This window comes from Colias croceus, chromosome 20 (genome assembly GCF_905220415.1).
Source record: "Colias croceus chromosome 20, ilColCroc2.1".
NCBI lineage: Eukaryota > Metazoa > Arthropoda > Insecta > Lepidoptera > Pieridae > Colias > Colias croceus.
This window is the reverse complement of record NC_059556.1, coordinates 3,918,018-3,933,923: the sequence shown is the minus strand read 5'-3', so window position 1 is coordinate 3,933,923 and position 15,906 is coordinate 3,918,018. Positions and strand designations below refer to the sequence as shown.

The 15,906-nt window shown below is 34.5% G+C and overlaps 2 protein-coding genes across 2 annotated transcripts in view; both read left to right on the top strand.

The window, feature by feature from the left end:
• Window positions 1-15,906, top strand: part of LOC123700945 (DE-cadherin) — a 194,257-nt gene that overhangs the window by 114,771 nt on the left and 63,580 nt on the right. The window lies entirely within an intron of this gene.
• Window positions 8,215-9,014, top strand: LOC123700946. The gene has a single exon (XM_045648328.1). It carries the CDS (start codon window positions 8,309-8,311, stop codon window positions 8,816-8,818), a length of 510 nt encoding a protein of 169 aa, XP_045504284.1. The 5' UTR covers window positions 8,215-8,308; the 3' UTR covers window positions 8,819-9,014.

The window sequence follows — 15,906 nt, the reverse complement described above, 5'->3', positions numbered from 1 at the left end:
TGTTCCACAAACCAACTAGATTTCCTACAGAAGATTTATATAAACATTGCGGTCTCTTGTCTGTTAGAAAATTATATATTTTAAACTCTGTCTTAAAAACTCACAAAAACCTGCTATTTAATCCTACGCTTGATTTTGGAAGAAGAAATGATATTATTAAAATTCCGCATACTAAAACATCCTTTGCTAAAACACAATTCGCTGCTCAATCTTCAAACTTGTATAATAAAATAAATAAAAAATTAAATGTAGGTAAATTGCTCAATAAAAACTGTAAAAAAGTATTAACGGAATGGTTGAAACCCTTAAGCTACTCAGATACCGAAGCTTTGCTCCAATATAAAAGATAAACGTGCTGTCAAACACACACACACACACACACACATACACACACACACACACACACACACACACATGCACACACACACTCATACAGATATTTTATTAAATTCTTTCTTTTCTTTTGTGTTTTTGCATTGAATTCATTCATATTGTTTTATTTCTGTTTCTGTGTCTAATAGTGTTAAGGAAGAGCGGAACCTCCTGACACAAGCATTTATTTGCTTACTAGGAGTGTTCCAATCACAAATAAGTTAAGGACCTATTGTAAAAGGAAGAAATAAATAATTTGAATTTGAATTTGAACAGTTTATGCGACCGCCTCTTTGGTACAGTGATTGACGCGTAAGCGTAGCACCGAGGGGTCCTGGGTTCGATTCCCGGTGGAGACGAAGAAAAAAAATGAATTTGTCTGGAAGGACACAGAAGGCAGATCACCTACTTGTCCCTAAAGAAAATCGATCAGTGAAACAGAATATGCATAATGCATCTGCCCCTTAGGCCATGAGGTATTTTATATTTTATCTATTTTTAATACTTGCAAAATCAGGTATTACTTCCAACACAATCACAGTTTGTTGAATAATGCAAAATGTTTTATTTAGATTATGTCTACGCCTGTTAATTTATAATAGCAATCGCGCACCCACCATCATAGATTATCATTTTTATTTTTATTTTATTATATCGGGTAGAATGTATTTTTTACACTTATCTAAAAATACTTTGTACAAAGGTGTGTCGGTCTCGAAAATAAATTGTTTTTAAAAGGAATATTGAGTTTCCCTAAAGAAATTCCAGTTCCCAAGCCTAAAGCGGGAACAATTTGGCGACCGTGACAGGACAAAAATACGGATAAGTTATCTACACACCTACGCAATCTTTTTGGGACTGATTCTGCCGAAAAGGATACCTAACCTGCTCGTCTGAACAACGCCACATCTAAAGTGTCGTGCCGGAGTGCAGCTCATAATTCATACCAAGTTAAGTGCAATCCTTAATTCCTTCCGTTCCTAACCATAAAACAATTTAAATTATAGCAATTGATTTATTACCTAACCTATTCTCACATCCTCACGCCATATTCCCTTACGTAAATCGTAATTAATTTGTTCAAAATTGAATTCATTTTTTGTTTACAACAATCTCGTATATTGTCGCCCCTTCTCGCTTATAAACTCGACTTCGCCGAATAATTTCAGGAGCCGTCTTCTCAGGCGACTAAATATCGCTCGCACGATCTTCTGCGCAGCAGCTGCGTGTGAGCAGCAGCCCGGCTACCAGCGGCAGGTTCCACCAGGCGAGGAGCGTGAGATAAGCATTTTATTTCTTCCATAATTTTATCAAGCTTGTTGACGTGCATTTAAATAATTAATTAATCGAAAAATAATTACATTATTTGAAAATAACTACATACTTCCTTTTCATAACAATATTCAATACAACTATTTTACAAAATGTCTACGGAATCTAATCCAAAGTTATTAATGCCCGGTTCCTATATTTGAAAAACGATCCGTTTTAGTTACGAATAGTAGTATAATTAACCAAGCGTAAGCGAAAATCGTTCCTATAAAAAACGTCTCGTCAAGCAACTTACCGACGGCTTCCTACTGACGGATGGGAGGGTTACTATTAACGAACGGTAAGCATATTGTATGGAAAAGACAGTTTATCGCGTTCCTATAAATATTTTTAATGTCATTATGCTGTCAAAGTTACTATTCGTATAGCATTTTGTTTACCCGTCGATTTCGGGCGGTTAAATTCTTACTATTTCATTGTTTCCGCTTCAATATCGAAATGTGGAGTTCAGATAGTGATAGAGAAGTGTTTAATATTATATCGAATTTCGGAAGAAGATAGTGGGCGTGAAAGAGTATATATTATAGAGAAGGAGTGGATTTTTTTGCGACCCTGGATTCTCACGAATTTCAATTGAGATTTCGACTTGATAAAGAATCTGTTGAACAATTACTTCTTGAAATTTATCCAGACGTACGAATAAAAGGAGCCAGGTTAGTTTAATGGAGGCATTAATATTATACCAAACACGTCTAACCTTATTACATACCTAATTTATGTTGTCATTTCAGGAATCATGGGGTATCTCCATAACATCAATTACTGTTGACGCTGAGGTTCTATGCTTTAGGCACAATATCGATATCAGTGGCAGACCTATTTGCCTTGGTCACGGCATCACGCGTGAACGGGTGGACCGATTTCGATAATTATTTTTTTATAATGTTCCTTGAAGTACGAGGATGGTTATTATGGAAAGAAAACATAAACATGTACCAAGGGCGAAGCCGGGGCGGACCACTAGTATATAATATATATGTCTATGTTTGCAATGTAGAAATCATTTTTTTAAACATTGTATTGTAAATAATAAAAAATAAATAAAAGTATATAATAAAATGGAATAAAAGTTTTATTTCTTTATTACAGTTTAATTTTACATAGTAATATGTAACTACATAATATATGCCAAAGAACTGTCCTGTGATTCTTACGCGACAACCCTCCATCGATTATCATCTTCTATATTATATTCCTTAACGCTGTAATAGGCTCTCTGAACTAAATACATTTTTTACATAAGATTTACATTTAGCACTAACAAATTCTTTTTCTACCGTGTGTCTAGATATATTGCTTAATAATATACAAAAATTAATTAGTTATTGTGTGTTCAGTATTTCAAGGGCGAAGCCGGGGCGGACCACTAGTATATATATATGTATGTCTATGTTTGCAATGTAGAAATCAATTTTTTAAACATTGTATTGTAAATAATAAAAAATAAATAAAAGTACATAATAAAATGGAATAAAAGTTTTATTTCTTTAATACAGTTTAATTTTACATAATAATATGTAACTATAATATATGCCAAAGAACTGTCCTGTGATTCTTACACGACAACCCTCCATCGATTATCATCTTCTATATTATATTCCTTAACGCTGTAATAGGCTCTCTGAACTAAATACATTTTTTACATAAGATTTACATTTAGCACTACCTAACAAATTCTTTTTCTACCGTATGTCTAGATATATTGCTTAATAATATACAAAAATTAATTAGTTATTGTGTGTTCAGTATTTCAATTATTTCTTCATAATATTTGTCCATCCAATTATTATGTTTGAATTTTTTGGCTGAAAATAAAAAGTTTTCCTGGTAGGTATTTGACCAATTTTTGCATTAAATGTGTTGGTCAACGAAGTCCAACATTCATCCTTTAATTTATTCGTAGAAGCATTAGTCTCCTTACTGGTTATAATAATTGAGCAATCTCGTCTTTACTCATAGCCTTCTTCGATTTCTGTAACAGACATATATGTTTGACTTTAAGAGTGTCCGAAGCAAAAAGTAAGCGGCAGACGATTTTAAAGAAGAAATATAAAGGCGTACTTACCGGCGTAATATCCATTTTTAATAAATATATAAACAGTCGTCGTTGTATTGTTATTCTTTAATTATAAAACTTGACAATGAATCATCAATCAACAATGAATGACAATAATTTGACAACTGACAAGCAATGCACGCGTGCGCGAGAAAAACGTTCCGTTTTTGCTTTCTGTGTAACGCATTAGGTTGTTTAGAAGGAAAATTATCACGCAGATGTCTACAAATATATAGTTCTTTAGTATTAGTTCTTTATTAATAAGAAACTTTATTCTTAAAGTTTATAATTCGGCTGTATATTTAACTTATTTTGTCCTGAATTTTGTGTTATTTTAATTTCAATTTGGCTTATAACGAAACGCACATCTGTGAGTGAAGAGGGCTCGGTATTTTTATGACCAACGGATGTCCGTCGATAGCACGTCAAGAAATAAAATTGTGGAACGGTATTAACGACTCGTAGTTAGTTCTAGAAAAACGGATAGTAGCTTTGATACTATGACGATCCGTTGAATATAGGAACCGGGCATAAGAGATTTATATTCAAAAAGGTCTGCTATTAAAGGCCAAATTACAAAATTTAAAAATTATTTGGACAGAATTAGCGAGTCCACTTCAATGGATGAAGTATTAATGGCTGAATTTAAATTGAAACTTAGCAAATTTGAAGCATTGTCAACAAAGTTTGATGTGTTGCAGACTGAGATTGAGGTTCTAAATTCTGAAAATCTTGATTCCGAGATTGATGAAAGAGACGACATTGAGAACGATTTCGTCCAAAGTATTGCTTCTGCTAAAATAATGATTAAAAAATATGATAATTTATTTAATGACAACGAAAATCGTAGGAAATCGATGGGCAATGAAGACTCTTTCCATCAAGACTCAAATATTAGATTACCACGAATCGAGATCTCAAAGTTTAATGGTTCATACTTCCGTTGACTAGAGTTCCGCGACACATTTTCAAATTTGGTTCATAAAAACAAAAATATTACTGATATACATAAATTTCATTATTTACTTTCTTACCTTGAGGGTGATGCGGCACGGATTGTCTCTAATCTCGAAGTGTCAACAGCAAACTACCAGGCAGCCTGGACGCTACTTTGCGACAGGTATAATAACAAAAGACTTCTTGTTGATCATCACTTAGATTCTTTACTTAACATTCAATCTTTAACTCGTGAGTCCGACAAGTCACTACGTTTTTTAGTCGATCATGTTACAAAAAATCTTCGCGCCTTGTCTAGCCTGGGTCAGCCTACTGACTATTGGGATGTACTTATAATATTTATTTTGTCTTCTAAATTGGACAAATGTACTCTTGTTAAATGGGAAGAGTATCGAAATACTATTGATGACATTCCAACTTTGCAACAATTTCAAAGATTTTTAATCAACCGTGCAGATGTGTTAGAATCTTTAAATCGTAATAAGGTTGGCACTTATAATGAATCACAAAATAATTCCAAATTACAATTCACGCCACGTCCCTCACAACTAAATTCACAAAAACATAATAAATCTGATAAAAATAAAAATACTAATTCATTTACTACATCTAATCAAAATGTTTATCTTTGCATAATTTGTAACGGAAATCACAGAATTTATGACTGTCCTACATTTAAGTCTAAAAACACACAAGATAGGCTGTTGTATGTAAATAAATATAAATTATGTCGAAATTGCCTCAGACAAGGGCATCCTGTCAGTAACTGCCGCATGGGTTCATGTCGACAATGCCAGCAAAAACACAACACTCTCCTCCATAGTTCTAATGATGACGTCACTGCCAACTTAAGCACAGATGAGCGCAAGTTGAACCAAACGAATCTGTAGCAGCCTTTTCTAGACAAATGTCCAATCATGTTCTCCTATCTACAGCATTGATAGAAGTTTTTAACCCTATTAATAAGCAGGTAGAAAAGGTTCGCGCTCTCTTGGATTGTGGCAGCCAGTCTTCATTTATCACTAAATCCCTGCAACGGAGAATGTCACTAAGAACTTGCCCATTGCAGGCAATAAATGTAATTGGGATTGGCAATAATTCTTCTAATACAGTGCACGAAAGCTGTCTCACTCAAATAAAATCTCTAAATAGCAACTACAGCGTTACTCTTTCATGTCTTGTTCTCAACGAATTGACGGGCCGCTTACCTAAGACCCCAGTTGATATTCAAGCTCTCAAAATACCTAATTCTCTTACTTTGGCGGACCCTGAGTTCTACAAGCCAGCTCCGATTGAAGTTTTGATTGGAGCAGATATCTTCTGGGACATTCTAAACAGCGAACAGCTTCCTTTAGGTCCTAATAATCCTAAATTGCAAAATTCTAAATTCGGCTGGATAATAGCTGGCCCAATCAACAATTATTTTAGTAAAGAAACTATTCACTGCAATCATTCCAGAATTGCAAACCCTACATCTAACGAAATTCACAAAATGCTCACAAAATTCTGGGAGCTTGAAGAGCTACCCCAAAAAACTGTTCGAAGTCAAAATGACATAGCATGCGAAAAACACTTTCTAAATACCACCACTCGCTTAGAAAGCGGCAGATTCTGTGTGAAGTTACCCCTAAAGGACTCACCTGACTGCCTCGGCGATTCATACTCTCAAGCTAAAAAACGATTCCTAAATCTTGAGAAAAGATTTAGACGAAATAAAGAACTAAAATCGAAATACGTTGAATTCATTCGTGAATACGCTGATTGGGCCATCTATCTGAATCACCTACTCCTATTCCGAATCCATCATATTTTTTGTGTCACCATGCTGTCATAAAGGAGAATAGTGAATCTACCAAACTCCGAGTAGTGTTCGATGGCTCAGCCCCCACAACCTCTGGCTTCTCTGTCAATGACATCCTCATGGTAGGCCCAAATATTCAAGACTCTCTTTTCTCCATTTTAGTCAGAGCTCGGCAACATAAATTCATTTTGACAGGTGATATCGCCAAAATGTATCGTCAGATTCAAATTGAAAGTTCAAATCAAAATTTGCAGCTCATATTATGGAGAGAAGATGAGTCTCAGCCTATCAAAACTCTGCGACTGAGTACTGTCACTTACGGTACCGCAAGTGCCAGTTACTTGAGCACGAGATGTCTTTGGCAGGTTGGACAGGAATGTGGGGACGAAATAATCAAAAATATCATTCAGCACGACTTTTATGTCGATGATCTAATCACCGGCTGTGATGATGAAGATCAACTTAAATACATTCAAAATTCAGTTTCAAACGCTCTAAATTCAGCTTGTTTTCCTCTACGAAAGTATAAAACTAATTCAAAAAACTTGTTTCAAAATTTACACGAAATTAATACAGAACATTTGACAATCAGTGAGTCGTCGAGCACTCTCGGACTTTGCTGGGATCCATCGAAGGATGCCTTTAGTTTTCCTATCGAAATTCCACTTCATAGCGACAAAATCACAAAGAGACTTATCCTCTCAAGTTCATTTCGAATCTTCGATCCTTTAGGTCTTTTGAGCCCGTGCATTATTCAACCAAAGATTTTGCATTAATCAATGTCCATACAGCCGTCGAATCTGAAATTAATTTTGATTTTAAAAAATATTCTAAATTTACAAAACTTCAAAGAACTTTTAGTTACATTTTACGATTTTTACACAATTCTAAAAAACAAAATAAAAATAATAAACTTACCGACATTTTATCAATTGACGAATTAAATAATTCCTTTAATTTTATTTGCATGCTTTCTCAAAAACAAACTTTTACTTCTGAATTTGATAAGTTGTCAAATAGTAAACCTTTAAGCCCAAAATCAAATATTTTATCGTTATCTCCATTTTTTGATCATCAGGCGAATCTTATAAGAGTCGGTGGCAGGCTCAGATCATCTGAATATAAATTTGAAAAGAAGCATCCCATTCTTCTAAATTCAACTCATCATGTGACGAAGCTTCTATTTGAACGCGAACACGTTCGATCTCTGCATGCAGGACCGCAACTTCTGTTGTCGATTATCCGCGAGTCTGTTTGGCCTGTCAATGGCAGAAAACTAGCTAGGCGCGTTGTCAAAAACTGCGTTACCTGCACACGTCTTCGTGGTCAGACCTATAATCCAAAAATGGCTGACTTACCTGCAAATCGCGTCAACGTTGACTTTCCCTTCAGGTCTGTTGGAGTGGACTATGCGGGCCCTTTCTTCATTATAAATCGTAAAGGACGCGGTGCTAGAGTAGTTAAGTGCTACTTATGTCTGTTTGTGTGTCTGCGCTTCAAATGCATTCACTTAGAGGTCGTATCTGATTTGACAAAGACGCTTATATTATGACACTTCGCAGATTTGTGGCACGCCGTGGAAAGCCAACCGAAATATTTTCCGACAACGGTAAAAATTTTTTGCTGCCGCGAAAGAATTAAATAGTTTTCTAAAGGCTAATCAAGAACCTCTATCTGAGTTTGCTGCTCAGGAGGGAATAAAATTGTCTTTTATCCCCGCTTACGCTCCTCACTTTGGTGGAATATGGGAGGCCGGGGTTAAGTCCGCTAAATATCATATAAAGCGAGTCATGGGCAATACCCATCTTACGTTTGAAGAGCTTTCGACATTGTTTGCTCAAGTTGAGGCTATTCTCAATAGCCGTCCTCTATGTCCCATGTCATCTTCCCCGAATGACTTCCTATCCTTGTCCCCAGGGCACTTTTTAATTGGAAGACCATTGAATGCACTACCGGCTCCTTCATTGGATAACGCTAAAGAGAGCTCCCTGGATAGATATGGCAGACTTGAACAAATCCGCCAACACTTCTGGAAGAGATGGCAGAAGGAGTATATCTCAGAAATGCAACTACGAACCAAATGGAAGGTTGACAAATCAAAAATAAACATCGGAGACCTCGTACTGCTTCAAGAGGATAATTCTCCACCACTTTGTTGGCGCATGGGGCGTATCGTTCGATTATTCCATGGAACAGACGGCGTTTGTCGAGTTGCGGACGTCGAAACTACAAGAGGCTGCGTTCGAAGACCTTTGGTTCGACTATGTCCTCTGCCCACTTCTGAAGACCTTCAAGCTTGAAAATCTACGCTTTTCACCGGGGGGAGGATTATGTCTACGCCTGTTAATTTATAATAGCAATCGCGCACCCACCATCATAGATTATCATTTTTATTTTTATTTTATTATATCGGGTAGAATGTATTTTTTACACTTATCTAAAAATACTTTGTACAAAGGTGTGTCGGTCTCGAAAATAAATTGTTTTTAAAAGGAATATTGAGTTTCCCTAAAGAAATTCCAGTTCCCAAGCCTAAAGCGGGAACAGAGTCGATCCTTCGGAGACTGAGCGAAGCCGCTCATGAATATTTTAGAGTCTCATTTATTTTTAAGCACTTTACGATTAGGTTCAACTACTAATTACTTTTAGGGAACATTCCGGTTTCTTGTTTCTTCAAATCTCCTTAATGTATAAACTGTTTTATTTATAAAACGAATTCTATCCCCTTAGAATGCCTTTTGTAAAATGGACGAAAATAATTATGTCGTAACATATGTAGATAACTACTTATCTTAATAGAAACGAACTGTAACTTAATAGTACAATTATTTGAATCTTTCTTTTTATAATAGACTTATAAGCAAGCACATAAATATTATCCGTATGTTTCAAGCAGTTAGTATAGCAACAAAACTTTGTTTAAAACTTATAATTTCTTAGCATACATAATGTTTGCTTTAGAAATATTCCGTTTTATAAGAAGTTTACCTACATTTTAAAGCACAAAGCTTGATTCATGCTTATATTCAAATAATTTAATAATCATCATTTTCTCTTCATCGATGCTATCTATACCTATGAGAATAGGCACTTACAAAAAAAAAATCTTACTTAGTGAGTGAGTTTAACATACTATATTTACAATCGACATTATTTACCGAGTTTTAATATTTGATTTAGATTTATACATAGAAGTGATGGTTTAGAATGGAGTGCATAATATAGTCTTATAAATATTTATAAATAACAGTATACCTACTTTAAATATTTATTGCTTAATTACGAGTGATTATCAAAACCAATTTGTCTTCAAGCAATCCAACACTCACTTACATAGAAAAAATATTGTCTTTTAAGAAAATATCATGGCTAATGCATCAACATGTCAATGTAAGACGCTTTCTATCCATATATTTATTTTATTAGTTCTGACATGTTTATTCTAGGGGTGTCACGGCTGAATGATAGTGGATGACATGGATGGGTAAATATGTATTGGAATATGTGTATTTAATATGTAAATTGTGCTAGATTATGACAGCCCTACAGAATTATGTATCGTAAATTATGTTCTAATCTGCATATTTCAGTGAAAATTGATGTTTCGTAATGAAGTTAGGTATTTTGTAATACGTTATTAAGGATTATGAAGAAGGGATATGTACTGTAAGCATAAGTATATAGTAGGTACGTTTTAACTTAAAAGTACCTCATCTTTATTAAATTTTGTTCTACATAATTAAAAACTGTATATTTATCTCTTAATCTTACGCTTGTTACGTCTAAATTTATTAAAAAATATTTATCGTCCTTCCAATATCTAATATTCATAAACTTTCTCGATTATTCAAATTCAAAATTGATATTAAAATTGGACCCCACAATTTTTATGTAGGAACATTAATTTACATGATGCATCTAAGTAATGCCACGTGCTATATTTATGAATATTAATAAACTAAATGCATTGTATATTTTTTGTGGTGACGCACAATTTGAGTACCTAATTTTAAAGGGGACGACTGCATCGCGTTTTATAAGCCGTTATTAGTTCTGGCTATTGAATTTAAATCATTAATTTTATTAAGGATAGCCCTTATAACTTCCTATTTCTATGCAGTTGCTGACCGTATCAAATTCTATAAAATAATTTGACATTGATTATTCCTTTTCACGTCAGTTTGATATAAAGAAATATGAGGGGTAATAAGTTTTAATTAAACATATGTTTTTTTTAATAAACTACTTCATTTTGTTTGGCTTTATGTGCTTATTTTTATGTTAAACGACGTTTACCCAATATCTGACTTCACTAAAAACAGTGCAACCATCCGTTTGCAGGTTAGCAAAATACGCCAAAATACCTGCATAAATCAATCAATTGCAAACGACCATCATTCATAGTTCAAAAATATGCCAACCGTAAAAGCACTTTTCATAGACCAATTTTTCCCGCATTAGCTGACCAATCCATCACCAACAAAATCAATTAAGACATGCATTATGTACAAAACAAATTGCATTCGCCACTAATAGCAATCCAGTTAAGTGCATCATTTGTACCGTGGCGTGTGACTGAAGCCATGTGCACTGTGCAGCCTTATTTACATTACCATAAGATCCATATTTCACGCCATTTACACTTAGTGACAGCCCTATATTGATAACAATAGGGTTGACTTTCGCCTAGTTCATTAGTGCTTCATATATTAGTAATCTATCATATGAGTGTCAGCGAAACAAAACTATTTACGAAATGGGAAGTGTTCCGGCAATTAATTATGGAATGTGTCTAAATAAATGAAGTAAGGTAATGGATGGCGGGAATGATTTGTGGAAAATGGTTTAGCTGATGAAGGTGACGTATCTACTGTTCATTTGGGGCTTGTTAGTTTGTGTCCGCACCTGGTTCTTGCGGAAATCTATGAGTTATATAGGCGAAAAGGGTTTTTGTTATAAAAACTTACAAACAGTAATGTTATAGATATTATAGACTAAGCGTGTAGAAATACCGGAATATTTATATATTTAACATTAATACGGTGTTCAAAATCTGCACACCAAATTTGAAACAAATCAACAAATCCATCGAGCCATTTTGGAGAGATTATGTTACAAACATCCAAAAGCCTAAATAATATTATCGGTATAGTAGAACATCTCAATAACAGAAAGCTCCCATTTCCTATTACTAGATATTGGAATGAAACCCGCATAAAATCAAGCAGTAATTAACTTTGCTTGTCACCAATATGTCGAGCTGGCCTGGATTGTTCTACATCTTTTTGTGGAGATAAATTACCCGCGGCGGAAAATTAAAATTTGCGTCTCGGCAACTGCAAGCGTAATATTACAAAGTTATTTTAACTAGAGTCTGTGATAATAATAGTGCTTGATTTGAAGGAATTGTATTGTTGGGAAGTTTTTGATGGTATATGCTACTGTTGTCTAATTGCAGAATATACCTGCCTAAACATTATTTAAACGGGTTTCTCTCGTATATTTTTGGCTTTACAGATTTGAAGTATGAGTATCGTGAAAGGTACCTCCTAGAAAGAACTAATTGGCATCATATACAAAGCAGTAATTCATTTTATTACAAGATAGTGTTTATTCGATGATTGAGTACAGCGCGACTTATAATCGCTTTTAATAAAGAGAATAAAAAAACAAGCTTTTTCCCCGAAAATGTTCAAAGAAAATTTAATAATTAACGTTTTGTAGTCGCTTTGATGAATTTCTTTGTGCTTTATCTTTTCCACTTTATATACTTGTACATAAACAAAATTATTTAAAATTTTAAAATATGAAGTTAACTCAATTATGAAATTTAAAAAGCGTAGTACCTACACCTATTTTAATTATGTTCAAATCTTGAAATTCTATTCTCATTTCTGGATTTCAATCAGGCTGAATATCGACGACATTTACAATACGGATGACCTGGACATCGAGTAGTAGGTATATGTTTAATTCGCAGTCTCAATCGCTATGGCTAAGCTATAAGCTTGGTATCCAAATAAAAAGCGTCGCTCGATATAAACCATCTTCATTTTAGTTAAAATCGTTGTATAAGGAGTATCTAAGTAAGATATAAGGCAAGATTATTTTCACATCAATCTCTCCGTGACATCTCCATATATTTCGATTTACAATACGAATACAATATTGTGAAATCGATTATGTAAATGGAAAGTTATTGCACAATTCGACCACACGCGTATCAAATCGCAGAATATTGTGTTTCGTTCTTGATAACCATTGTTTTTCTCAGAAGTCCTCTGGTACCGTTACAGTAACAGTACAAACTGGTAATACGATATCATTGCTAGTTACAACGTTCGCTATACATTGCTGAGTGGCTATGATTGCTTCCTTTTCTAGCAGTGTAGACGCAGAAATGGTAATGAAAATTTAGAGAATGCGGATTGTGGGATAGACAGTCATTAGATGATTCATGTGAGGATATGTGGAGCCTAACAAGCTATCTTTATATGCAGGAATTTATTAATTGACATAATATAGTCTTTAATAACTTGAGCTTAATAAATCATATTATTCGTACTCTATTACATTTTACCATAATTTTATCTAATACTATCATAATAAATATTTCTATGTTTTGCAAACAGGGTAACTTTGAAGATAGGAATGGTTGGGATTAACAATTTAACTTTTAATGACATAGATTTATTATTTTCCAAAGGCGTTGTCAAGCAAATAACACTTTAAAGTGATAACAATGTTCCACTACTCCTATTAATAACTTATCTTTTTTTAAATAATTTTATGATATCTCTTACGTAATACAGATTACTAAATAGTAACTACGTAAAACCCCTTTTTGAACAACTCTTCGTAAAAAAAAAATATACCGGCGGAATGGATATCCTCCTCCTTTTTTTGAAGTCGGTTAATTAAATAACCATTACTATATTTCATTATAAAATAAATCCAGCAAGAAATGCGCGAATTTCTTCCAACACGTGATAAACAATGGACGATGTCAACATCATTCGATAACAGCGGAGGTACGTGCAACGAGGCTATGTGTTATCGAATTCGTTATATCCTGCAGGAAACCAGCTAACGCGGGACTTGCAACTGACCCTGCGAATTCTTATAATTTATATGGTGTATCAAACTTTTGGGAGTGAATATTATGTTCTGAAAGACGTAGGTTAATGTCGTGTGTTGTAAAGGTACTGTACGTACTAGGGTTGATATTGTTAAACGTGTTTGTTTATATGGTATTTCTTCACACTGTAAACGAGTTCTTTTAAAACCGGTTCCATTGAAACACAAATTAAAATAATTAGTTACATTTATTCCCATGCAAAAAATCATACCTTACGTACCTTATAAACTCAATTTGTTGACATCACTTAACTAAAAATGTTCAGCTATGAATAGTCATAGAAAGAAATTGTTAATAAAGAATCACATTCTTCACCCGCCTATCAAAAGAAAGTTTTCCTTCCCATGAACCAGAAAACATACTCTCTCAAACATGAAGCTCAACCAAAATCCCCAAGTGTGTGTCCAAGTCCCTGGCCATAGCAACACACGTGAAACTAATCTCAAGCAGATTGTCTTCGAGATTACGACGTCCGACGAGACGTGATTCTCCTTACATTCGGATTATACTGTGGTACGTCTTGTCGGGATATGCACCTGCCTTTGTAGCTTCAGATTGATTACAATTTATAATCATCGCAGAAAGTTATTTGGTGACAGGCAACTATGGTAAAGAAACATCCGAAACAACATATGAAAAATTGTGAAGACATAATGATAGAAGAAATACTCGCCAATAAAAGGAAATAAAACAATCATATCGTGTATATTTGGCGCTGAAAAACGAACCAAGTAATTCTGTTCCGTATAGAAATAGAGATAATTCTTCTTAATAGCATTAAAGTATACAACATGTTAAATCAATATAGCTTTAAAACTGGCGTCCAATCCTAAAACTGCCCGTAAATAGTAATACAAAGCCCAAGGATAAGTAGTGCCGTGCTCAATTGAAACTTTAAACTTGGCTTAGCTGGTTTCATTGCCACTACTAGAGTTATATCTCCCGGGACGAAAATAAAATGTCACAACTTGCACTCGTCAAATGCGCTACATGAAAGGTGACCTTATTTGCGAAGAATGGAAGAATACTCTGCTAAATTTGAGACATTGTTCACTTCAACCTCCTAGGATCCCGTTTATGCCAACGAGAATTTTAATACTTTAAATCTAGGGTACCGGGCAACGCTCGAAAAACAGTTGCAACCGACACTTGCGAAAATTCGCTGAAATAAATTCAAAGTCAAAAGGCCTACGATTCTTAGATTGAATGATTTATTCGGTCCGTAGAACCGGCTCGTATTGGAAGGCGTATTTTTATTTGTCGTAAAGGAATTTATGAGTTCATCTCGTTTCTAGGAGTGAGTGTACCTGCCCGTCGCGGACTCCATCTATATTGGCTATAAACCCAATCTTTATATTGTGCCAACGTATTCCCTTTCACGCGTTGAGGTGTTTTCAATTTTGTCGTCAAATATAAGTGGGTGTTGGCGAAATTTAATACCGGTAAAGAGAGGTTGTTGACGTCTCAATAACGTTAGACGGTTAGAGGATAGTTGATGTGCGGTTTGTTAAATCTATATAATATGATGAATACTGAAAAATAATTGGGTTCATTTCTGATTGAGCTACCTATTTTTTTTTGCTATGAATCCAATTTCAATTGTTAATATCACTTTCTATTAAATTAAGATTTAAATTAAGCGTTTTTGTAAATTTATTATCAAACATGAGCTTTAATGTAATCGTGATCAATTCCTCGGAAACTAAACGGCCCTTTTACGATCATCTGTTATTTTTATGTCCTGCTGATCAAAGTGTACTTGGCTATGCGCAGGAATCGTGAATTATAGATTTGGGGACAAAAAGTTTGATTTACGAATACCTCTTAAGATTTATGCCACGCTCGTTTCACGAATTGAATATATAATGCCCATCTTAAAAGGCTTCGCTCTATCTTCACAGATGATCTCACGAGGGTCACGATTTGATGCAGCGTTCAAATGTGACCCCAATTTACCGGTAATACGTGTGCTTTTAGCATCCGTATTCACGTACGACTAATACAGTTATCATATTTTCTAAAGGACTGATTGGGCGAACCAACTTTGAATGTCATCAGTCTTTGAAATCGTTTTAATGGGTCCCGAAAGATGTGTAAGAACCGTTGTATTTATGCGGTTGTGCATTCTTTAGATTATGGCTTTACTTTCTTATTTCGATATTTATTTTGGTGGATGAACCTTTACTTTTGTCACTTTATCGAGTGCAAGCTGATTAACTAATCTATGCAGGTAGGTAGAATTATAAAATA

Coding starts and splice junctions, on each gene's coding strand:
- LOC123700946 (XM_045648328.1), top strand. CDS start 8,309: ATGGGCAATACCCATCTTACGTTTGAAGAGCTTTCGACATTGTTTGCT.